We start from the raw sequence: 27,232 nt of genomic DNA on the forward strand, positions 1-27,232 counted from the left end.
TTTGAGTTTAGAACCTGTGTTTCGCATCACTTGTGAAGGGGAGTGGAGAAAAATATATGGATGCCTCAATGATTTATTTTTATTTCTTGAGATTTTCATAAAGCACTGACTAGACTGATGCAGAAGAGACAGAGCACAAAACATAGATATTGCATAGAATGATACATGCAATCCATAATGCAGAACGGAGGTTAATTTACAGTACACAATGATGGACTACACAGACCTTTGAACCGTCAATACACAGACACAAAAGTAGTCATCAGCAGGGTAGTAATGAGAATGTGTACCATAAATAGGTGTTTAATCGGCAGAATCACAATAAATATGATAAAGGGCATAGTTAGCTAGGTGCTTCATTAACAATCACAACATGGAGAATACTCCAATACTTTAGAGCAACTGAGGTCTGGATAACATGGTAAAAACAGGACAAAAAGACGTTGTCTAATGCGAGAGGAAAGGACACTGATAGGAGAAGGAAAATAAGTTTATTTTACAGTACACCAAAGAAGAAGGGACGTCAGAGGAGCAGAATAGATTATGAGGGAATAGAAGAGGTAAAAAAAAGCAATTCTAAAAGTCAGACTGCAGTGAGATCAAGATAAAAGTCTATGACAATTTAATACTTGTTCCTTAAGGTCCTGCTTGAAATTCAGGAAAGACGCACATCTGGTCTAGTTAGAACAGAATTCTCTAATCCTTGATCAGTTTTCTGAGATTTGGTATTTAAGTCCCTTTGATTGAGAATCAAAGGTACGCTGTGTCACTCCCATTGTTTCTGCAAGTCACCTATGCTCAACTGGATGGGCGCTGCATGTTAGTCTGTTCCGTATATGAGGTACCTCGTGATCAACAGAGAAGTTCAGTGCAATCCATGGGAAGTGGCGTTTTTATCAGGTTCTCTACGTCCCTGCAGAAACTATGGTGTCTTCAGTTTCAGATGTTTGTTGGTTAACTCTAGTTTACCCCAGTTGAGCTATGTTTTCCTTCTTCTACTGCCTCAGTGTTTCTCAGTACCAGGAGGTGCTTTTCCATGCAGATACAATTCAAGTATGGCTACATCGATTTTTAGAATGTAAATTCTATTTTACATTCTCTTCTTCCAGGAGAGTGCAGGAGTTATTTTATACAATGATTTCTTAAGATTGCAAACCTGGACGTAGAGCAGCAGACCACTATACAAGTGGTGATGGGAGTAGCGGCAGGATCAGGCTGGAGTTCAGGGAGAGACACCAGGGAAAGAGATGGGATGCCCAGGAATGAATGTGGTTCTAGAAAACACGACATTGCCTTCTTCAGAAGAACATGATCAAGAGGTCACATGTACCTGAAGCGTTTGTAGAGCAGGGTCTCACATTTGTTTATAAATACTCAAGTAGCACATCAGTGGAGACAGCTTTTTTCTGAGACTCCATTTAGTGAGTTTAAATGCCGGAACTATCTTCTGTATTGCAGGAATGGTTGTCAGAGGATCTACAAGTACTTTTGTAGTTTACGGCAGTCTAAACATTCATTCACTATTTTGTCTTGCTCCAAATGTTCAGTGTTCTAATACACAGATGTTGAAGTGTTTCTTTATCAGGACAGTCATAGTTTAGGTCTTAAATCTCCCACTGATAAATGTATTCAAGGTACCATTTGGGTAAAAGTGTTCATTCCAATATGTAGTTCCTGTTGGTATGTAAATTTAGGGTGATCTGTAAACTCATTTCTTCTCCTGTGTAGTTGAATAGTCTTCTGCTTCTGGTCTGCCTTAGCGTCTACTTCTGTGGTCCTGTTTATCAATACTTTTCTTTCTTCTTGTTACTTTTGAAAGCATGTGTTGAGTGAATATTTTGTTTTATTTTGCCCCCCCCCTCTACTTTTAGGTGGACAGATAATACTTTTGTATTTTCTTTATTTGGCACTGAAGGTTTTTTTTTGTTGTTTTTTTTTTACAGTTTCAGGCATTCCATGTTGAAGGCAAGATACTTTTCAGCTAGTGCCGGGGTATTTTTTAAAAATATTTCAACACTTATTTTATCTTCTTGTGTCTGGATTAGATTGTTGATCTTAGCTTTTACTTCAGCCTACATGCAGCTTCAATAGAGGTGTTCGAATTGGAATACTACTTGATTGGTTTTCCATTTATGCAGGATCCAGCGCTTTCCTCCTTATTTTTTCCATACGCTGATTTTTGTTCTTCATTGCTATTCTCTACATAATGTTTCTTTTATCTCTTGACCCTTGAATCTATGCCGGCATTTGCTGTTCAGCTTAGCATTACTCTGCTTTTTTTACTCTGTGTGCACACAATCTAGTTAGTGACATTGTTTCATGTTAAGACTTCTTTTGGCATGACGGTACTCGGATCAGCCTTCGGTGGAGGAGTTAGTTAAATTCTCTTATTATCTCTCTTATTTCTGCTTTGCACGTAACCTTGACAACGATCAGAATGACTTAAGATGAACACTTTAAAAAAAAAACATTTATTGCACTGGTAGTCTTTTGTCCTGTAAGTGTCTTTCATGTTGTGTTGGCCTTTTTTAATCGCGGAAGCTTTGACATTCCGTGCACCAGTACAGTTATTTTCCCAGGTGTTATCTCTCATGTAGTGTTAGACTGATTTCACAAATTAAGCTTTTCTGGTGTTTAGTGCAGTTTTTCTCCGGCATGGAATTGTTCTTGTGAAAGTGAACTGATTTTCTGACTAAAGCTTTTCAACAACCACAGGAGAAAAATGGCTTTTGGATTCTGTGTTTTCTTGTGCAGACTTTGATTGGCTTTCTGATGATCGTTTGTTTAATTTTAGAGAAAAGATTGGGTTTCTACGTGAGGTTAGTATGGGGTATTCTGCACACATCATAAGAAAGAACCTCATTCCGGAGTCTCTTTACATGTGGATATCTTATACTTCTACCTTTTGTTTAATGTGCGATAGAGTACTGCTGAATGAATGTAGCTTTAATCTCTTTATTAGAAATAAAGTATTGAAAGCGAGTTCTGAAAGTCCAATATGAATAGAGGCAAAAAGGACCCTGAAGTGAATGTTGTAAAGAGAAACAAAAGCTAATCGAGTGATATTTGGTCATCACCAAATTACTTCAGGAAGGGAACTCAATTATTATGTTTAATGGAATTTATTTTTCAGTAGGGGATTTTCCCATTGACTAGTTCCTTTTTAGTGATGGTTATTAGAGCTTCAGTTCCAGTGTACCATGTCCTAAAGGTTCTTTTTAATCAGTCTAATCTATTTGTTAGTACCGGAGATAAACCTTGCTCCAATTAACATTATCATGCTACCCACAACATAAAAGCCCAAAGGCAAACTGCAGAACATACTGTTGCCACCATTTCCATTAGAAGATGGCTCAGATATTTCCCAGTCCATCGCCTTCAACACTGCTTTCTTCCACCGTGCATAGCGAAATTCACTTTCTTCTGGGTTGATCTGTGGTTCAAATCGTTCACAGGTCACAGCAGTTAAATTCTCCGGATCGAGGCTCCAGACTCCAACACCTTCTGCAGCCCCAGCAGCCATAGCAGCTCCCAGTGCCGTTGTTTCTGGCATGGACGGCTTGATAACTGGAATGCAGAGAATATCAGCCTGCAACTGCATTAGTATCTTGTTGCTGGTCATTCCACCATCAACTTGCAACTGGCTCAAAGGAATTCCACAGTCTTTATTCATTGCATCCAAAATCTCTCGTGTCTGGAAGCAGACTGCTTCTAATGCTGCAAATGCTATGTGATTTCTATTTGTGAACTGAGTGAGGCCACAAATTATACCTCTTGCACTGGGCTCCCAATATGGTGCATACAACCCAGAGAATGCTGGGACAAAGTAGCAGCCGTAAGAAGTTCCAACTTCAGCGGCAAGTCTCTCCACTTCTTCTGTTGACTTCACAATCTCAAGGTTATCTCTTAACCAACGCACAACAGCACCAGCGATGGCGACAGATCCCTCAAGGGCGTAGAAGGCAGGTTTGTCCCTACCCAGTTTGTAGGCCACTGTTGTCAGCAGACCATGCTCAGACAACACAGACTTTTGCCCAGTATTACACAGCAAGAAACAGCCAGTTCCATACGTGTTTTTGGCTTGCCCATCACGGAAACACATTTGTCCCACTAACGCTGCTGACTGGTCACCCAAGCAACCAGATATAGGTACACCAGTTAGTTCTCCTGATTTCATGAGGCCATAAATCTCCGAAGAGCTCCTTACTTTCGGAAGCAAATCCTTAGGTATATCAAAAAACGTGCAGAGTTCACTATCCCATTCCAATGTGTGGATGTTAAACAGCATTGTTCGACTAGCATTGGTCACATCAGTGCAGTGTACACCACCATTCTTTCCACCCGTTATACTCCAGATAAGCCATGTGTCTATAGTGCCAAACATTGCTCGACCCTCAGCCACAGCTTTTTGAATGTCTTCTACATTGTCCAGGAGCCACCGCAGCTTCACTGCACTGAAGTAAGTGCTGAGAGGAAGACCAGTCCTGCACTTGAAAAAGTTTTTATTTCTTCCTGGTATCCTTTTCAGGAGCCTGTCAACTGTAGACTGAGTTCGAAGATCCAGCCACACAATTGCATTGTAAAGTGGTTCTCCTGTTGTTTTATCCCACACAACGGTTGTTTCCCTTTGATTGCTCACACCAATTGCTTTAATGTTGGAGATGTTGATACTCAGCTGACTCAGTTTCTCACATGTCTTCTCTAAACATTCATAGACAGATTGCAAAATTTCTTTCGGATCCTGTTCTACCCACCCTTCTTTTGGAAATTTCTGCTTTATTTCCACTTGATGATGGCTCAATAGTTCTGCTGTTTTTGCATTGAAGACCAAGAATCGAGTGGAGCTTGTGCCCTGGTCGATCGCTCCGACCAGTGGCCCCAGGGTGATTCTATCTGAAGCTGCCATGTACCTTTCTCTCTGTTGTCTCACAGTGCTTCTAACTGTAGTGATCTTACTCTGCAGAGTGATTTGGGTAGGCTCCGAGGAGGTAATACTTAACATACAATCACACGGATTGTTTTGCCAGTAGTTTTCCACACTTGATTTTAAGTGAGCTGTCTCTTTCAGCAGTAAATGCTCCTCTTGGTATCTACACCCAGCCACCAGTTCTTCCCTTTGCTTTTAAGATCAGAAAGTAGTTGTTAATTTCCAGGTTACTTGGACATTTGTTAAAGTATTCAGAGTTCTGAGAATTCTAGTGGCGTTTCACTTTCTTCCATGTAAGCCTCTTCATGGTGTTGATTTCTGGTACTACAAGGAATTAGCGTCTTGCCTTTTGTGCATTCTTCAGCCACCTGAAAAATTGATATACAATATTATCATTCCAGATCTAAGACACTACATAGAAATAACAATCTCATTCCATGCTGAATAATCAAAATTTGAGAGGTGATGCAGGCAGAGTTGATAGAGTGAGTTGGGATAGAAAAAGTTGTTCATTTCTAAAACTGTACTGCAGTAGTATGTGAAGAAGTTATACTTACTCTGTGAAGCTATGACACAGAATAAAGAAACCAACCCCTTGCAGATGCTAAAATGGGTCACTCAAATTTTTGTCTATGCAGCTTTAAAAAAATCCTTACAATTCCATTGGAATGCAGTACCCGTACTACATCATTAATCCACTCCTTGGTTCCTCCACCAACTGCCTAAGACCAGCTGTTCCTTTTACAGGGATTGCTATAGGCCACAATTGAAGCAGTTACAAGAGTGGTGTATATTCTACTGTGCTTCGGAGAGGGACAAGTGGTGATTACGGATCATCTCTTTACTTGATCTGCAAAATTTACTCAGGCCCTTCCTGCTAACTCTGACTTGTCTGTGGTTTGTGTCCACGTTTCCGTTCCTCTCACTTATACAACTATTAATGAAAAAACAAAAAGTACAAGCTCAGGATCGCTCTGTTTTTGTGAGGCAAGCTGATACTGAAAGTGTGTGTCGTGCTAATGTCACATATGAGAAACACTGGCAGAAGACATGTGAAGGCAAGCAACGATGTACAGGAAGGGCAGGAATTTTTTTTTTTGTTTTTTTGAAACCTTTATTACAAAATGCAATAGATATACAAGTATGGGCCTACAACCTTCAGGCCGGCCGCTAGCAAACAGTGAGGTCATAAAACACAGTTATAAAACACAAGCGGCAAGTGGTAAAGGTCCCATAAATCAAAGGAAGCGTTTGCGGCCACACTGCCCAAACCTCCCAAATGGCGGTTCCTTTTTAAATGAAAAACTACAAACAAACCCACAAGGCGGCAAAAGTCTAAGCAATATTACGTGCTCCCCTCGGGAGGATCCCACCGACCTACAGGAATAGGAGGGGGGACGGGCAGGGACAGATACAAAGTGGGCACGATGACACAGAATCAAGGAAACGAGCAGACTAGGGAGACTGGGTCGCCGCCAAGTCAGACGTCAGTGGCGGGGTACAAATCCCGCCACGATAGGAGTTCCAGGGGCCCCACACTTTCACCCATTTCCCAGGCTTACCTCTCGCCACATACACTACCTTTTCCCAAAACATACACCAATCCGTGTAGTCCGTCGGCTCCCACACATTTAACAAACATCTCCTAGCCTCGGGGAATAGCGTCACATGCGTGACCGCTTGCAACACCGCATGTGATAGGGCAGGAATTTTAAATAATTAGACTTAATATGTCAAATATTACATAATGTGCCATGTGCAAGCTGTGGGAGAAACGAGAATTATGCTTCTCCTTCCGCATTCAAGTTTAACATTTCCTGTGGGGAACAGCACTGAATAATAATAATCAGTACATTGTAGTAAGCACCAAGTATTCTAGAGCGGGGGGGAGGAGCCAAGATGGCGACCGGGACGGCAGCGTAGACCCCCGGCTCCGTGAGCCTCCGCATCCCGCACGGATATCCTGCCTGAGATCCTCAACTTGTGCTACGTGGTCGTGTTTCTGAAGGAGAGGGGCTCCCGACTGTGTGACTCCGAGGTTTCTAGCCGTGCTATCGCCGGAGAAAACTGCATCTGAACTTTGCGGCCTGTGCGGCCCTGGAGCCGGGACATCGAGTGGACGCCGTGGCCGGGTGGCAGTGCGACAACAGCGGCCGGTGGTGACTGGGTGGAGTCGGCCCACCGGAGCGGTGCCAAACTCGGCCTACATTTCGGCGTGGTCACTTCTACTGCCCAGTGTAGCTGACCGAGTGCATGACCGGGGGTGCAAATCTTAGATCCTCCGGTGACTGCCCCTGCCTTGCTGGTGAGCTGCCCGGCCGCCGTCCGTATCCTGCCCCGATCATTGCGGGCCGCCCCCGGATTTCTACGGGAGCTGGTCCGTGGTGGGGACGACTGTTGCCCGTGACCACGGATAGTTTTTTGCCTGCCCCCGGAACCCGGTCACCCGCGACGGGGACATCGCGACGCTTGCCCTGGGGTCCCGGCCCCGGTGAGGGTCGGGCATACTTGGCGGCCATCTTGGGTCGATGACGCCTACCATCCTGTCCGCTGGGCCGCAGCGGGCCTGTGAGCGTACGATTTTTGGGAGTGTGGCGGCGAGATCACAGAGAGCTGAGCTGGGGTACGGCGACCTCCTCGAGGCTCTTGGTACTCTTCACTCCTCCTTGGTTCATGGTTTCGTGATCTTGGGGAGTAAGCTCGATGGTGTGGCGTCGGAGTTGGGGCAGTGGCGGCCCGCCTGTCCGCACGAACACAGAGTCTACCCACACTGCGCGCAGGAGGATGCTGTGGCGGCCCCCCCTGAGGTTAGTACACGACTGGACGCCCCGGCCAGTATGCTACAGTGTGTTCGACCTTCTGAGGGCCTGATCTGTCCCGGAGGCGTTGGACCTGAGTGGGATGTGGTGGCCTCATCCCGTGCATGCCCTCCTGCGACCCAGAGACAACTCCAGCAACTAATGTCTCTTTTGGCTGCTTCTGCCTTCCTGAACCTTGCGTGCAGTGCAGATCCTAGGGCAGCACTTGGAAGCCTGTTTCCTCACGCGGCGGACTGTGTTGATGCTCAGAGACTTCCACCCCACCTGTGTGCGTCGCTTCTCTGTCGTTGTTGGACATTCCTCTGCCTAGGAACATTGGGTATGGTGCTGGGTCGAGGGGTTGGCATGGGCAGAATTCCACTGAGTGGTCAGGGATGAGGCTGGCCCCTCGGGGGTGGTCGCCTAGTGGACGGGCGGGCTTGGGGTGGTGTGCTCTCCTGACATGGCTACAGGCACAATAGACGCATAATGCTCCCCATCGTGGTTTGAGAAGATTGTTTTTGTGCTGTTCCTTGTTCACTTTAGGGGAACCTTACCGTGCGGGAGGGAGAAGCCGGGGGTCTGTTATGAAGGCCCTCCTCCAGTTTATAAATACTTTCTCTACCCCCCCGTCTGGTGGGGGTCCTTTCCTACTTCTTTTTCCCTATTCTCCTACATTTCGGGTCTGGTTCCAGGGCGACAGGCACACTGCTGGGGGGGGGGGGGCCGTACTCATCTGCAGAGGTGCAGGGTGGGGGGTTGGGGGAGGGGACTCTGTATTCCTTCATCTTTTTCCATGGCCTCCTTTTTCTTCTCTGATTCTTTTTGTCTTTCTTTTTCTGGGATCAGCGTGATACACCTCCTTTTGCTATGCCTCGTTGCCGTTCCATGTGTTCACAACTTCCGGGGTGTTCTTGGGGAGTTCTGGCAGGGGATTGTGGGCGCAGCTGTAGACTATGTTTTTCTCCATCCTGATGTTCTTGTGTTTGCGCCATTGACCGAATAGATTGCTGTAAATCGCTAACGTTCATTACTCTGCATATCCGTGATCGTTGTTTTAAAATTGCTTGTCACCTGATCCTTCTGCCTTGTTTCATCATAAAATGAAAACCTTTTTCTCCTGGTGCCCTACTTACGCTGTTCACAGTATTAATAGTACGATTTTGCTCCCTGAAGTGCTGCCTGTGTTTATACTTGTCGTTATTGCTCTGATTGCTTAGCGGCCGGCCCCGGGGGGTTGTAGGCCCATACTTGTTCTTATTGAACTGTCAATAAAGGTTTTCAAAAAAAAAAAAAAAAAAAAAAAAAAAAAGTATTCTAGAGCGGTGCGTGCAGGGGACAGTGCTGTATCAAGCCTGCTATATAAAAATGTGGGATTCGGAATTGGTATTTTTCCAATCAAACTGTTTTTCCCAAATATATTTTCCCAAATAAAATGTTGACAAAAAAAATGGATTAGGCCTACAACATATCAAACTTCAAAAGGCCACCAAGCTAAAAAAATAATGGTTAGTAACTAGAAGATGGTACATGGTGGAAAAGGCAGTGTTAACGTTTGTGGTATTAAAATGCTCCCTTGTTTGCTCTTGTAAGTATATAGATCTGGGTTGAATCCATCATCGTTCCTTGGCTCACTACGTCACCCCAGTTCAGACCCAGCTATATGCAAATCAGTCTACACCCCATGCCTCATGGGAACAGTCTAGCCTGAGCTGCCAAGCCAGGTCTGCCCCGGACAGGAAACAAGCATCCTGGGACCGGTTTCGGGGTAACGCCCCTCATCAGCCAGGATAGCTGGATTTTGGCCTGGAGAGGTTATACATGCCCCCCCCCCCACCCCACCTACCAGGTGGCCAAGATATACCACAGAACTTGCTTGCCTTAACAGTCAGACCTGCCTGCTGCATGGCCTGAAACACTTCCCTCAGGTGGTTTAAGTGATCCTCCCAAGTGGAACCGTAGACAGCTATATCATCCAGTTATGCTGCACTAAACTGCTCCTAACCAGACAGGACCCTGTTAACCAACCTTTAGAAGGTGGCAGGGGGATTCTTTAAGCCAAAGAGCATTAATGGTAATGCCCCTCTGGTGTAGAGAATGCAGACCTCTTCTTTGCTCCTCCAGTGAGAGCAATCTCCCAGTAGCCTGAAGTCAATCCAAATGATACTTAGCAGCCCCCAGCCTGTCAATGAGCTCATCAGCTCTAGGTATAGGGTGAGCATGAGCCTTAGTGACTGCATTCCGTCCTCTGTAGTCCACACAGAATCGCAACTCCTTTTCCCACTGGGGGTTAGGATTGAGCACCAGCACCACTGTGCTGGCCTTTGACTGTCAGAGTGCTCAATTACCTCCAACTCCAGCATCTTAGCCACGTCAGCCTTGAAGCTGGCTCTGAACTGGTCAGACAACCTGAACAGTTTATTATTGACAGATATGCTGTCACCAGTGTCAATGTGGTGCACACACCAGTCAGTGGTACCTGGAGCCAAAGAGAGCAGACCAGCAAACTGCCCCAGCACCAGCCTGCAGTCTCTGTGCTGCTGGCCTGTCAATTTGGGGGAAAGAGTAACACTCCCTCCACCAACCCATCTTGCACATTGTTGAAGAGGAGGTCAGGCACTGGTTCAGTTTCCTCCTCTTCTCTGTCATCTGTGACAAGTAATATGGTCGTGAGTACACACTAGGGGGGCTGGAGGAGATTTTAGGACCTGCGTGGACCGCCTCCACACTCGTAATGACAAACAAAAAAAAGGCCACGGGTCCAAGATAGAGGTATGGGGTGCAGCAGGATTTGATCAACCATGTACTAGAGGAGGATCTCTTTAAGGACTGTTTCCTTCACACACCAAAGGTGTCATGCTTCATCATAGGGGTAACCGTCCTTAAAGGGATCGCCCTCTAGAACATGGCTGATAAAATCCTGCTGCAGCCCATACCTTTATCTTGGACCCGTGGCCTTTTTTGTTTTTGTCAAGTAATATGGTCGTGTCTGCCCTGTCATGGTAGGGTTTCAATCTATTTACATGCAGGATCCTAGGAGGGTTCCTGGGGGTGTTAGGGTCTACTAGGTAGGCAACCTCACCCTTCTTTTCAGTGACTGGATAGGGCCCAGTCCACTCGTCATGGAAGGTCCTAAGAGCTACAGGCTCCAATACCCACACTAATTGTCCTGGAGTATACTCAGGCATTGCAGCCCTCTAATCATATCAGAGCTTCATGAGCTCTTGGCTGGCCTCCAGCTTCCTGCTTTCCTTGTACATGCACTCTGCCATGTGAGATCTCAGGCCTAGCACATTGTCAAGCACATTTTCCTTTGCTTCCTTAAGAGGCTCCTTCAAAGACTCTGTCAGCATGTACAATACCCCCCCCCCCCCACACACAGGGTGCCCAAACAACAGCTCAAAGGGACTGAAACCAATCCCTTTTTGTGTACCCCCCCTGTAGGCAAACAGTAGGCATGGGAGGAGAACATCCCATCTCCTCCTGAGTTTGTCCGACAAACCATTGATCATGCCCTTCAGGGTCTTATTGAACCTTTCCACCAGACCATTAGTCTGGGAGTGATATTGACTGGTGAACTTTTAGGTAACTATTTATCAGAATGGGGGTAGTTCCTCCTAAACCGAATGGATACAACCCGTTTGATCCAGAGGCTTATATGTGGGTCGCTGGGAGATCTGAAAATCAGAACTTAGGGCCCTCACACACCTGTTAGGGTGTCATGCTTCATCATTGGGCGCTCCTCGTCTGGCCGGCGCTGCAATGCCTGAAGGGCCTGGTGGCTACTTTATCGGAGATCTTTTGATCTGCAGATGCCGTAAAGATGAATGCAAGTGAGGGGGGAGTGAAGGTGGTGAATGGGCGATAGCTAAAATAGACTCTTGTTCCCTAAAGAAAATTATTTATGGTTGAGAAAAGGTTACCAGGACTACAGTAAAAACAGATATGTTATCATGTGGCACTTCATCAGGACCTAGGAAAAATCAACTCGGCCCCTTATCAAGGACTAGGACTTGCCTTTCTGACAAGGACAGCCAATTGTGTAGACCAGTGACCCCAGTGACCCCAGTGCGGTTTCTGATACGTTATTCCACCTCACTTGAGCACTGGGTCACCAAACCCAGAGCCCTTGTCCATGGATGCTTGGTCCATTGTTATAGGGTCCAAGTGTCCATCATGTCCCTTCTGGCTAGTCTGTGACCTGGTCACAGAACATACCCACTCGTGGAGATCCAATATTCTCTTATGGAGCCCTCTCTCTACCTCTGACCATTCAGATAATTTCCCAGTAAACACTATACTGGGAGTGCAGGAGATGCAACTACTTTCACAGGACAGGTCACACCTCCCCACTTCAAATCCACCATAGTCACTGGATGACGTTTGGTCCTACTGTCTGCATATGCCACCTGGTGAGACTTACAATGTAGGATCTAATCTTTAGACACCAGTATGTCCATAAGCATAGTTAAACTTGCTCCTGTGTCTCTCAGAGCCCCAATCTCGTCTCCATTGATGGTAGGTCTCTGCCTGTACTTATACATGCTTGAAGGTAAAATGACCTGCCCATCTCTGGGGCATTCTACACCCCCCACACTTACACTAGCAATCCCTGGGTGGGCTGCCCACCAGTGGGAAGGCTTCTTTGTGAAGACAGCATCTCCTTTTCCTGTGCCCTGGCTGATTACAGTCAAAGTACTTTCCCACTTTTGAAGGATCAAAGGACCGACCATTCTTTCCCCAATACTCCCTCCCCTTGAAGTTGGATTGGCACCAACCCCCTCCCCGTTCAGGTTTATTTGGCCTTCTTTCCCCGGGGCTTCTCCTGGAAAGAGGGGTGTGGGGGTGGGGGGGGGGGGGGCTCTGTCCTCTTCTGCTGATTGGAAACCCAGGTTCTCACCCACTCATCAGCTACCCTGGCTAGTTCCCTAGTACTAGAGTCCATTAGGTACAGTCGTAACTTCTCTTGCACACAATGAGTCAAAATGTGTTCTTTCATAAACAAATGATACAAGCGGAAGCTCTGGTCGGATAAACTAAGGCGGGAGGCCCCAGTCAAACTTTAACCTTCACTTTTCAGGAGCCTTTTCTTCCAGCATCGCTCGACCCTCCACAGTAGGCTGGATTCGGTGAAGGTTTGCCGGCTTGACTTTCGGTGATGCCCCGGTCAAATCCTGGATGTCTGAAGCTTTCAGCAGGATGAACCTGAAACCTTGGTTGGGTCGCGGTTAAAGGTAGTCGCTTGACTCTAGAGGTTAGGTCGGTCACCTCACGGAGCTTTTTCACAAAAATTCCCCAAAGTTCTCTAAAATTCAGGAGGTGCTTCCTGAAGGTCTCCTTGCAGGCTCAAAGAGTCTAAAACACCAATCCAAAAGGTCTGGACTCTCCTAGATGGTCCTTGGGATTTCTGGACTACAATCCCCATAATACACCTGGCCAAATCCTTAAAAGTCCACTGGACGGGGACTCTTGGTGGAGATGATGCAGGTGGGCTCCGTAACCTGTAGCCTGCATAGAGTCACTTCTGAATCCTTCTTGAAGCCAAGCACAGTCCCCAGGGTGTAGTATCAGATTGTGCCGTAGGTGCAGTCATTTACAGGACTTTGGGTGCAAATCCAGATTCCAGCAGGGCAGTCCTTTTCCTTGTAGTTTCAGGCAGATCTGAGAGTCTATGCAGCTCTCACATAATTAGTGTTATTGAGCGAGAAGCAGGGGGGTACCTCTATCCAATGAGATACTGGGTGCCACCCAAAAGCATGACAACTTCATCCAAAGTGTGGCATCTTATTGTGCCACAAAGCACTGCACTTCCAAAATCCAACCTGGATGATTTCTCTTCAGAGGAGTAAGAGCTAGCTAAACCAACCCATAGTGTGGCTCATTACCTTTAGCTCTACTTCCTCTGACCTCAGCAAATTCCTCTCCTAAGCCTGCAATCTGGCTGGGGCACAGGATGTGGGGTAGGCATACCGAGCATTTCTTACTGGTCTGTTTTCTCTTCGAGCTCAGTTTCATTTACCCAGACCCCTCTCTAGGACCCACAGCTGCAGAGCTCTCTCCATCAGATAAGCTCTGATCCGGCCAGGCCACTCATCAATTAAGGCGGCCAGGTTAATGAAGCCTATTTAGGCTGACCAATCAGCAGAGCCCACTAAAAGACTGGATTTTGGCTTACAGAAGAGAGAGTTCTATAAATTCTCTTTTGTGCTAGTTATGATACAAGTTAACAGTGGCAAGTTGTTATATTCATCGATACCAATCTTAAGTCCTTGAATGATATTTAACCCCTTTCCAGGTAATAGCTATATCAAAATAAAGTATTGCAATGTTCGCCTATGGAGCTAAGTATCTTCAATGGGATAACATGAAATGGGTAGTTTTTTCTCACCAGGGCATATAAAACATCTTTTATAATGTCCACTTTATAGTTACATGCCCACCACCCCCACCCCAGGGATATCTTGGGGGTACCGAATACGTACAAATAAGGTAGATTATCCCTTTGAAAAAAGTGCCCATACCACCAAAGTTGAGTTAGCACACAATTTTACTTTTAAAGTCAGTCTGCAAAGCCAGACTTCCTTTAAAATAACTGCAGGCACTCAGCAGTGTACACATGCAAATGCAGGAAATCTTCTGGAGCCTCTAAACTTCCATGCCCGATTCCATTCTAGGGACTTATAGGTAGTTTGAACCCCCTAGCCTGATTATCTCCTAGGGAATTAGAGGGTCTATCAATAACAATAGTGAGAACCTACTTTGAAAGACAAGCAGCAAGGTAACAGCTCATATCACTTACACGAGAAACAAGACTGTTCATTAAATCCTTTTATTGAAACGCCCGTCGATCTATTTCTGTGTAACTCTGGAGAAACTAAGCATGCACGATTGACTGACATAGTTATCTATTGTTTCCACGATTCTGAGACGCGTTCCGATTGTAAGGGAAACAAAGTTGTCATGTTTATGAGGTTTTCAGAAACTAATCCCTTCTTGTTCATTCGAGAAGTTTGTAGTGACCTCTGAGTTAGCTGGCACACACAAGTAATTAAGTTTAATGTACTCAATAGGAGTATACTGACCGTAGACCTATGCAAAAAACTATAGTGTATATTATTCCAATGCGCAGAACCTATAAGGGAAACAGGAACTACACTACATGGCGCCCAACGTTTGGTAAGGCACTAATTTAACGCTAGTTACTGGAGTAACTCAGTCGTGCTTTTCTCAGAGACTCCTACTCATAATACTCCATAAGACGTCTGGAGTGGGTAGGGATAATATCCGCCATAGCTGAGTAGGAGGAGAATCCTATGTATCAGCTGTTTTGTTTGTTCAGCGTTGAAGGATACAGTGTTCCAAAATATTGTGCACCTTATCTTTGTTTCCTTGAAACTCGTTATACATTTTTCACTACACAAATGTCTGATACAGAGGCTGCGTCTGACCAAGTCGCAACAGCTTTGAATACTACAGGTTTAAATGAAACCGATGTGGGTGTTATACACATCCCACCAAATTTAAGGAGAGCCATCACTCTAAAACGTATAAAACATGGCCTAACACCATGAGGTGGTAGCGCAGTTTTTGTGATAGAGGCACATGAATCTTTTCAGACAGAGGTATTCTATTCGTGGATTACATTCCCAGAATCAAATCCAGTAACACATGTTTCACTTCTTCAAAGAAGATGAACCACCTGAGGAATACATTCCCTTTGAGGATGTTGAAATTCCACTCACATACCAGGATCATCAGCTCTGGTTTAAAGGCGCCCTAAAACATTACAATCACATAACTAGGCTCGGTGCACTAGGTAGACCAGGAGCAACATGGCCGATTTTAGCCGGCTACACACCTCATCCTGATATCGAAGAGATGTCAGACAATGAATTACTCACTCAGCTCAAGGAGTTAATAAAATCTACAGACAGTTAGTACAATTTGTCATGCGGACTGTAACAGTCCAACTACCAATAACCATTCCAAATCAAACCCCTTATCAGGGGAATACACTAAAAATTACTCCACAGACTTTACACGCAGTCATGGGTAAAATGGCCACAAAACGTGAACAAATTCCATTCTGCATAGCTCAAAACATTACTCAAATCGAAGCAGTATTCCCTAATACTGGCCCGTTTGAGAAACACAGAATCTTAACAATTTGTCTACCAATGGGGATCACACCACATCCGAAAGACTGCACCACTTGGGGCACAGTCTTTGCTGCCATCTATACTATAACACACGGTGTTCCATCTATCGCGGTAATACCTGATGTCCTGAAACAAATTCAAAATGAATACGAGGCAGAGCCTGCTCTGAACTTGTGTATGAAATTACTGAAAAACTTCGACCAGGTCTCAACAATAATATTATCTAATATTAAAGGGGAGGCAGCATCAGTGGCGATCCCCCAGAAATTAAGGGAATTTGATGTAACAGAACATGAACATGAACTACCCATAATAATAGAAAAATCCTATGAAGAATTAGGCAGAGACAGTTTAGGTGGAAAACCAGTTAAACCACAACTAAACCACAACTGTCTGAAGGTCCTGAAAAGAACCGAATTAAACACAATCCTACATCATCTACAAAGGAGTGGGAGAACAACAAACAGCATTAAAAAGAGAAACGTTCTTAATCCAGAGGTAGGTCTCCTCAAAAGGAGCACTCTGAAAGGAGGTATAAACTCAGGAATAGGGATAATTTGAAAAAACCTGACAGGTATCAGGATACTGATACACGTTCCTCTCGTACCTTTCAGACATCTTCACAGACATCTGAAAAAAGAGGACGGTCAGATCACAAAGAAGAACGCGTGAAGTCCAAAGACAATCAACACGTTCAGAAAAAATAAACCTCAATTCTCCAAAAAGAAGGTAGCAGGACTGAAGAGAAGACTTGCCGAGGACTCTGAGAACACAACTCAAGAATGGGCAAAAACAATGCTGGACAGTGCAGCAGAAGTACCAATAGCTCGCCAGAACCTGAAGGAACTTCTGGAGATAGTGGACTTGAATGAGTACATCACAGTTGAGACTGTAGACACCAGGGTTCGGTCTTCACAAAAGTTATATGAAATACCACTCCGGATGGAGGGAGACATACCAAGAAAAGTGAAAGCACTCTTTTGGGAAAAACTTTCAAGGGGTTATGACATACTTCTAGCAGAACAAGACTGGCCACCAAAATTTGTCAGGGAGTGCCCACATGGCAAAGACATCATTATGCCGGCCTTCTCCAACCATGTTCCTATAAATTTAAAATATACTTATGCCAGGAAATGGGCAGTAGCCCAGGACCCAGCATTATACAAAAATCATGTAGGATGGGATGAGGACTCACCTCACCATAAAATCCAATTAAAATGTCAACCTTCTGCACAAATGCAGTACCCAATTAAGCAAGAAGCTAAAAAACAGGTCAGGGAGATCTTAGATCAACTTGAATACCAAGGGGTGATTGAAACATGCACCTCATCAATGAACAATCCTTTGTTTCCCGTTTCCAAACCAGACAATACATATCGTCTAGTTTTGGATTACAGACACCTGAACAATTGATCTAAACGTTTTGCTGTGCAAAATGCACACAGTACAGCATTAATCAATAACATTGTGCGTAAAAAATATAAAACTACATTGGACATTTCAAATGGTTTCTTTTGTCAAAACATAGCACCTGAAAGGAGGTACTTGACAGCTTTCTCAATAATGGGGACCCAGCGTCACTTCTGTTGACTCCCACAAGGGTTCAAGAACAGCTTGGGGTTATTCTCAGCAAGAGTAACAGAGTTACTACAAATTTATGATGACGAGGCATTGTCATATGTGGATGATATCTGACAGATGATGACCAGGATAGGCACTTGAACAGGGTGAAGACCATTATACTGGGCTTTAAAAAAATCTAGAATTGCCCATCTCAATGTCCTTTTCCTAGGATATAAGCTTTCATGTGAAGGCAAAAGCCTGGCAGCTAACTTTTTAGAAAAGTGTGCGCTGCTCCAACCTCCAAAAACGCTGAAAAATTTACAGTCGATTCTAGGATTCCTAAATTTTGGAAGAACTTACATTCTAAATTACGCAGAAAGGGTTAAACCTCTCTACAAATTAATCAAACCTGATTTCAAAAACAAAGATTGGACACAGGAACACACAGAAATCCTGCGTTCACTTCAAGCTGACATGTTAGCAACAAATCACTTACAAACATGCGTAAATACAATTTAGTGATCCAAATAATTTCGGGTCAAAGCGAATTCACATACTTAACTATTAATGTGGAGAAGTGTGGCTCAATGGTTAGAGCGGCAGACCCTGATGCAGAGGTCTGGCACGGGACCAGGGTTCAATTCCCGCCTCGGCGGGTCTTGGGCTCAATTTCCTCAGACCTGATAATTCTCGCCTCTGTGCCTATTCTAATCATGGGTCCCACGCTGCAACTCTGGGCAATAGCTTGCTTAATCTCCACAACGGCCCCAACAGCGCTGGGATGTCTGGCTTCACCTTGGGGGTGCCCAGGAGTGGACATTTCACAGGGAAAAGCCAGGAAGGGTTCCACAGCGGTATGAGTACAGCACCAGGAAACCCCGGTTCGGGGTATAAGTGCGCTATACAAGTACAAATTCATTTAATTTCATTTCATATTGGTGGCCTGGCATTAGGAAACAGACCAAGAACTAAGTTTTGGAATGTGAAATATGCCAAAAGATGAAAGTCTCTACAGTGACTCTTCCTGCGCAGACGCCCCTGTTAATTTCAGATAAATCATTAGCTTGTGTTTACCTGGATCACTGAGGTCCCTTGCAAAGGGATGGTAACTATAAATACATCATGGTCGCAGTAGATTCGTGCTCAAGGTCCCGATGGATGTGGCCTCAGCCATCGGCTAACGCTCAAACTGTTATAAAAGATTTGCGATTCTTTATCGGCACATACGCAATAGGCACGCTATATTCTGACCAGGGCCCTGTGTTTAGCTCTCGGGCTTACAAAGAAGCCATTACCAGTTTGGGCGTTGCATTGCGGTACTCCTCTCCATTCCATCCTGAGGGAAATTCTGTTGTGGAAAGGAAAAACCGGGACATAAAGCGGTCTACAACAGCTAGGATATTAGGTTCCGGTGATGGGTGGGTCAAACATCTTTATGGGGTCCAACGCCTATTAAACAATTTGCCAAGAAGTTCTCTAGGAGGAGTCACTCCATCTGAGGTCCTATTTGGGACAAGAATGTGGGTTCCTGATCTCGAATGTAAAGGCTCAGTGGTGGAAAATAAACCATTTGATATCAAAGATCGTTTGGCTGTTTTACAGGTCTTAAATGAACTAAGATCTAAACAAAGCAACGTGTTCCTGAAGCCAACCACCACTGGGGAACATCCAGCCGTCCCAGCAAGGCCTGTCTGGATCCCAAAGCTTGGGGATCTAGTCAGAGAGAAGATCGCAGACAAGAAGGAATTTGGGCCTTCTTACAGACAACCGGTACCTGTCCTAGTAATCCACGGATCAAGAACAGTACTTCTGCCGCTCCTTGCTGGAAAAAGGGAGAAAAGATTTGTGCCCATCGACCTCATCAAACCACACTATGTGGCAGATACTAAGCAGTAGGCCATGTGGACTCTGACCAAGTAGCAGACGCACTCCTCTAGCTACTGTCCAAGAAGTTCAAACTGAAAGACTCATCACCATTGAGAATCCAACAGTAAGAAATGAAGGACTAAGCAACAATGCTATGGAACTTATTCCTCTTGAAATCCAAATAACAGTTCGTCCTGATACACCTGTCTACACCAACGTAGCAAGTAATCCACTGGTTCCAGCGATATCAACGAATCCTGAAGCAATTTCAACCATTGACACAATTGCCTCTGGCTATTTCATTAACTTTGATATGTTTTCTGAGGATCCCAGCGAACCTGAAACAAGGCCAGACAAAATAACTTTCAAAGAACAAGCACAAGACTTCGTTCATCACATAAAATAGACTTATCTGATTTCACCATGGATTGAACTATGGATTATTTTTCGTTCTGCTTTGGCTAGCTTTAGTAATGACTCTGAGCATGCTGATAAATGGAAGATATATTCATTTGGACACAGGAAGTACAAATGTAAACTTACTTTTGAAACCACACAAATCATCCCATCGCGAAGCAAGAGACTTGTCAGCAGTGAACATAACAGCCGTTACTATACAAGATGGTATAGTTTGGGACAAAACTGAATATGATATATTCGTTCCGTCTGAACTTTTGAAGATTCCACACTTTTTAAAATGTCATTAAGTGACATTATTACCTCCAGTACCTATTCTGATGATTGGGACTTTGAGAATGTTAATAACATGATGTCTGATCTAGAAAGGTCTGCTGCATTCTCTAACCATGAATACTTAAAAGGTTCAACAGACTACGAACAGCTTTTTTGCTACAACCACTATGGTCATCATTTCTTGCATAGATCTGCAACACCTAGAAATGTATTTATGTATAACCAAATGGGAACATTGTCCTACACCACCAAAGGGTAGCTCAAAAACGTTTGCAATGAAGTTTCCATATTTTTCAGGGTACAATACATCCAATCTAGAAACGTTTTACTTTAAAAATGTGAACAAAACAGGGACGAAAAATATGTTAACCAATACGAAACAGATTTATTCTGCAGCCTTTATTGCCCAACTGTCTAGACAGGGTTTCGACTTTTGGAAAGACTCAATTGACACAAAATCTCTCTGGGGTACAAAAGATTGGCAAGTACGGGGGATAGAAGCTTTGTTTAGAGCCTGCATCATCCCTAAGTAGATAATGTTTTTGAACGACACTGTCCAACAAACGTCTTGCCTTGGTAGCCAAGATCAAAGACATGAACACACCATCCATACCAACACCTGCAAGTAATAGCACTACACAAGGGGTGGTCGACGTACATACTATTTAACAAAACAACAGATCAGATCCTGAATGGGAAAAAATGGTTGCTCTGTCCCACAAACATCTGTCAAGAAAGATTCCTGAACAAGATACAAGGTTTAACAATCAATAGGCCAGACCCACGCTATGTTCAAAGACATCATCCAGGGGTAGTAACAACATACAGTGTAGGAAAATTATGCCTTGATTGGCTACAGACATCTACACTAGAGGATGTGAAACAACACTTATCTTTACTTAAAGAAGATACAAACTGTAGGAAATTCTTGCTAGGTCCAAGAAAACCACGTCATAAACGTTTCATATATACCGGCATCTATGCTGCTTATAATGAAATATGGAAGGTTACCAAAGCAGACGCCGCAGAAAGAATACGAGAAATTGATCGTATTAATTTAGAGAAATCTCTCACTGTGGTCGACAATGGGTGAACGACTCCATCATCCAAGATATATTCATTGGGCAACATTGTATCCTCTGCTATAGACATTGTGGAACAAGATTTAGTCCAGTTGCAACAAGGCCAGTCTCAATTACGTTCTATTGTGTTATTAGGCTGGACGCTACAAAACTTGAGTGCAGGCTATGTACCTTCGCGTTTCATCAACACGTCTTCTCTGTTTTATGATTGCAATCTCATTGATAAACAGATCGAACTGGCACAAAGAGGAGCAAAGTATACTGTGCCATTTACGGTAGCATAAAAACCAGCTACAGAATGGATCATATATGGCAAAATAACTGCCTGTTACAACTTTCCATTTTCAGTATTGCCTTAAACACATGCCAGTAGGCAAATATGAAAGGTTGGGTAAAGAATACATCAGGACATCCTGGGATTTAACACACACACTAACACACACACACACACTCTCACACACACTCTCACACACACACACACACTCTCACACACACACACTCTCACACACACACACACACATGTTGGAGTGGGGGGCGTGAAGTGTTTATTGGCGGTACACACTGTGAAAATGCACTAAGCGGTTCACTCATATGTCGGGATATTAGTTAACACGGGCCTGTAGCGGTTCCACTGCAAATTTATCCTGCAAGGTTCTCAGGCCGCTGTGATTAAGCCAACGTTTGGAAAACTTTCAAATGGGAGTTACCTCATGTTGAATGATCAGAGCTGTTGTGGCGTATTGTCAGGTATCCCATATTTAGTAACGGTTACTTCCAGGGTCACTTGCTGTATGCAAGTCCTGTTCCCCCAAATAGACACAGTCAGGGAGTCGCCTTTATGGCCTTCACTGAACATGTCTTCTATACGAATTCATACTTTAAGCAGAATAAAAGCCATTCTTTTACAACAAACCGTGCCTTTGACCTCGGCCAAAGAAACCTATGATCTACAAGTCGCAAGGACTTTGGCTGAGATACAGGCTCTGTTAAGGACATCTTGCCCTAGACATTTCACAGAAATGTTGGGACGTATCTTAAAACATGTCTGATACGAACGGTATTGTGCATGTATTTAAGACCGTATGTTCGGGACTGTTAACACCTTTTCAAGCAGTCCTCGGAATCATTCCAAACTTCATGCACTAGGTGTTTGGTGGTTTGCTGCCAATTCTAGCAATCGTCGCAGGAATCCTATTTTTATTCCTACTGCTGCGCTATGGCAAGCCAATCCACCAGCGTCACTCCCTGCGGCTTGGAGAATGCTCTCCTGGAAAGGAAGTGTCGTGAGCGCATAGTTCAACTATTGGGTTTACCTCGTCTACGAGAACTAAATACCACGTGATTTCTGTCGTTCAGACCAATCTGGCAAGATTGCATCTTACCTGTTCTATGCTGCCTGCTTTGCGGTGAAAAATGCGTGCTAGACATCTGTCTAACCTCCCATCAGTCATGCCAACTGATATCGATACTCTGCTGGACCCGATAACGGTCCATGCTCTGTGTTGTCCCCAGAGGCTACCGATCCTGATGACGGCATTCATTGAGATCTCACAGACGCAACATGCTACTGCTGAGGTACGAGATGGATCAACAGGCATACAGTTAACATAGGCAATGAACACTGCTACTGACGATGCTTCACATCTATGTGCAGTTAGTCTTCTAAACGAGGTAATCGACCTATCACCGACAACGGTAGACAACTTTTTGTCTACAGGATTAGAAGATTTCATATTATCTCCAGCATCTTCAAATAACTTTTGATTTGGCTCACAGTGTACCATATAATCTATGAATTCGGCTTTCATCATTTTGTTTTTCTCTCCAAAACAAAAGACAAAAATTTGGAACTTTCCTACGTTAACTTTTGTGAATATTGACTTTTCTTTTATGGCTAAAAGCTCTACTTACAGTAGAACTATTCATAGAGAACAGACTTCTTTGATACACTTCCAGGGACACATGGTCACCTTTCTTCGCATTTATGTACCATGACATGAAATGGCTTTGAACTTTTTCTTCTGTCATTGCGAAACCACTTCTTCATATGCATCTATGTATGTTCATTCATTTAGCACCCACTGTAAACATATGCTTAGAATGAAACATTGTTTTGATATGTACAGCACTTTTGCATTCCATGTTTAGCTTAAAGGTTTAATATGCACTCATTTTAAATATGCTTTAACAAATATTTTTAGTGGAGATGTGATTCTCAATTTAATGCGTTTAGCATGTTTAGCAATGTCAATCTTTCGTCAATGGAGTGGGTGTTGTGTTTCGATTTAGATGCCCGTACATAGGTTTCCCTGAATCATGTCCTTATATAGGCACAATTCGCATTGCTCTTATTTAGGTATAGAATCCCAGTCCTTATTTAGGCATTAGCCATGCAATCCAAATACAGGCATGATCACCTACATCCGTCCATCCCACGTCACAACGAGTTCTTAGAAACCAGACCCTTAAGCCGTTGGGACTTTCCCTAGCTAGGATTATTGATTTCTCCAAGGACTCATCTATTATACTTGAACTACTATTCCTTAGGGGTTCATCCAGGACGTCTTTCTCTGCCCGACTTTACTTCAATGCTAGCATTCCTAAACACCTTCCAGGTATAAATATACCTTCCCTTACCATGGCAAATCACGGCTCGGCACAACAAGTTTGGAAGACACCATATCCCGGCCTGACACACTGACCAGACGCTGTCATCCCTGCTCGCAGAGAATCAAGCTTCCAGTGTTCCGACTCCCTTCGCGGGGTGTTGGAGTTTGAGACCCGGAAAGAGATTCTCACCTCTCTCATTCTAATTTCTAAAGGAGCTGACTAGTACCTAGAGGGACTCTTGGCATACAAACATAGTATATACCATACTATAGAAAACAGCACCTACTTTTACCTCGCCCTACACTTAGGTTAGGTACATTGGGGTAGAACTATTTAGAAGCATATGACGAGTATTCACTTTTTAGCCTGTGTTATTTATGTATGTATATATGAATATATGTCATAGCTAAAAGACAATGCTATAGCAGTACTATTTCCTCTTACTGCTTACGCTGTGCGTATTATATCTTGCTTACTGTCTAATGATTGTAACAGCTCAAAAAGTGAATCGATTGCTAAAGGCCTTCTCCTATGCTGCGCATGAGCGCTGCGTAGGTGAGACCTAAAAACTATCCCTGGTTCATAGAAGGTCTCTATACTGCATCTCCTCTTTAAAAGGGGTGATTGCCACAGTCCACAAAACTACAAAACTTTTTTCCCTCCCCTCCCCCTGCTGCCTCTTCCTCTCCTCGTAAAACTTTTTTTTTTTTTTACTTTCAGCGCGAGGCGCGCGCGCTTGTTATCGCTTCTGAAGTCTCGTAAGAATTCATCTCTTTTCAGAACGCGGAGGAACTGGTCCATTGTAATGGAAACAAGATTTTAAAGTAATTAGTTTGTAGATGACTTTCATGTGAGCCTCTCTCCGCCATCAGAGTTCAATAGTTTCAGATGAGGCTCGGAGCAGCGACTTCCGGTCCAGCTGCGGATGCACGGTGTGAGGTACAGCCTGTTTATGTGTTGGTGTTTTAAAAAGTGCTAGAGGCCCTCGGTGGTAACCAGGCGCTATGGGATCAGAGGTTGTGTCTAAAACTCACTGGTGGTGATGCAAAGTACTAGGCAAAGTGCGATTGTGAGCTTTTTATTCGAACTAACTTGATTCCTCGCTTTATGGAGTTGGTAAATTTACGGGAGTTCGCGCCCGTTGCGAGCATTAGCGATCTTGGTGGGGGCTGGTATACGGATTAAAAAGACACGTGTCCATATAATGCAGTAACGTTCACTGTTACATAGGAGTTGCTCTTGCTGACTTGCATTGTGGTACTGGCAGGACTGATACATCTTTGTGTTCAGTCGTTTTCGGCGACTTTGTTCAATGGATGAACATCAAAACTATAGTTCCCAGAATGCAACTTTTTTTAATGAACGCTGGAGTGGAAACACTGTCTCACAGACCCGGAGCTCGAGATCTCGGATGATGCGAAGAAAGTTTCGGGGAGAGAGGCAGACAGGTGCCGATACCTACACATGTCAAGGTGCTGAAGTGTGTTGCTAATACGAAACAAAAAGCAGTTTATAGTAGAACACTGTAAGCTCGCGCTGTGGGTTAGAAGAGGGGTTCATCCCATACTGCAACCCCTGGGATTAGGGCTGGCGTCTCACTACGTTTCTAGAATACTGTGAATCCAGACCAGGACTTGTCTGCCACAAGCATCTATACAAGGACGTGTTTGTTCAATGACAGCAACAAAAAAACGGACTACAGCTCCCAGAATGCTGTAGGTTGTCAAATAAAGTCCACTGTGGAAACAGTGTGCAGATGATCTCCAGGACTCACTCGATCTCCCTGGGCAGGGCATGAGTGAGGGGTGTCCTAGTGTGGCTCTCACGCTGTGGTCGGTCCACTGTCATTCACTGCTGCCCCCACCTGAAGACGATCACACATCACACCGTGGTCTGAACTAAATCTCTTCTAGAGATGGGCTCTCAGCCATGTTGATTCATCCGCTCGCCCCTGTGGCTCAAGTCGGAGTCTAGAGAGGCTACTGTTGCTGTTCAATATCACTCTCCAGCCACAGGTGGCCACCATATTCAGCCACAGATACCACTACCGCTGGTGGCTATCATTTCAGCCACGGAAAGCCACAATCTCACTCTCCAGCCACAGGTGGCTACTATTTCGCTCTACAGCCAAAGGGGGCCACCATCTCACTCTTCAGCCACAGGTGGCTACCATATCACTTTAGCCACGGAGGGACCCCATATCACTCTTTGATGGACACCATTTCCATCTTTAGCCACAGGTGGTCACTAAATCACTCTTCAGCCACAGGTGTCCACATCACTCTAAAGCTGTAGGCGGCCACCACTTCACTCTTCAGCTGCAGGTGGCCAGCATAATACACTTCGGTGGGCACCATACCACTTTTCAGCCACAGGTGGCCACCATATCACTCTTCACCCTTTGGTGGCCACCATTTTGGTCTTTGGTTGGGTACCCTTCTTCTCCTCAGGCCAAACCCCCCATCTTCAGCTGGGATTTGATGGCATGCCACTCCTGCCTTGGGAAGCCCACACTGGGCCCTGATGGACAAGTGCATCAAATGCTGTGCACTTTCTTTGGTCGTCAGGCCATCCAAAAACTATCCCGGCTTTTCACAATCTGGGCATTTAGAGGATACGGCCCTTCTCCCACAGATTGATACATCAGGCCTGTATGCCTACTCGGATCTTGGACAGGACCAATGCAAGGCTTACCACAGACCTCTAGGCCCAATAACTACACAAACGTATATGTGCCTCCCGCTCTAACCATACTCCTGTGAAACAGCCATGCGCCCTACAAGCCATTGACAGCTCCTGAGACTTGATGATGGTCATTCCAACGTACCCCTTTCAGCTCTACACCAGGACACTCCTCAGAGCCTCACAGAATGTCCCTCCTCAGAAAAATGTGTGCGGTTAGTTTTTTTCCTTCAATTTTCAGCAGTAAGAAGTAGAACCCACACCAGTATACTTAATTTGAGCCAGTGGTTTCCGGTGCTCAGCACTGGCAGTTAATTGCTAACACCGGCACTCATAACTGTTTGCCACATGGTGGTGCTGTTTGTTTTATTTAGAGAACAGCTTAACAACAGTTAGCCAATAGGTCTCGCCTTTGGGACCTTATAACAGGGGTGGGGAATTCCTATCTCCCGACGCCTGAGACATCTAGATTTCTTACAAGGGCAAGAGGTTTTCATTTCTAACTTGTCCAAAGGACAAGTAGACAGGTGTACGGTAATCTGATACACAGCTGTTTAACCCTCTTGGTCACAGCCAGTTAATAAGGAGCTCTGAGCAGTTTATTGGCAGTGAAAGGGTCAATTCAAAAGCTGGGGCCTGCACTTTAATTTCACCAGAGCAGAACAACAACATGAGTGAGCTGAGCTCAAAGTTGCAGCTCCATATAAAACATCCACAGCACTGTCAGGTAAGAGTCATTTTGCTTTCTCCCCAAGGCTTCCAGGCCCTCCTCTGGCCCTTTCCTTTTCTTCGAGCATAAGATGCAGCTCCAGAACGCTCACATCACTGAAATGTAAGAGGCTGGGCCTCTTG

The 27,232-nt window shown here is 44.6% G+C and overlaps 1 protein-coding gene across 1 annotated transcript in view; it reads right to left on the reverse strand.

The window, feature by feature from the left end:
* Nucleotides 1–274: 274 nt before the first annotated feature.
* The window catches only part of LOC146839530 (glycerol kinase-like), a 33,919-nt gene continuing 6,961 nt past the window's right edge, over nt 275–27,232 (reverse strand). Inside the window, exon 2 of the mRNA XM_085651585.1 lies at nt 275–5,295. Within this exon, the coding sequence (XP_085507711.1) occupies nt 3,233–5,002 (1,770 nt within the window). The 5' untranslated portion in view covers nt 5,003–5,295 and the 3' untranslated portion in view covers nt 275–3,232. The remainder of the gene's footprint in view (nt 5,296–27,232) is intronic.

The sequence above is a fragment of the Triturus cristatus genome, chromosome 4_1, assembly GCF_964204655.1.
Source record: "Triturus cristatus chromosome 4_1, aTriCri1.1, whole genome shotgun sequence".
NCBI classification, from domain to species: domain Eukaryota; kingdom Metazoa; phylum Chordata; class Amphibia; order Caudata; family Salamandridae; genus Triturus; species Triturus cristatus.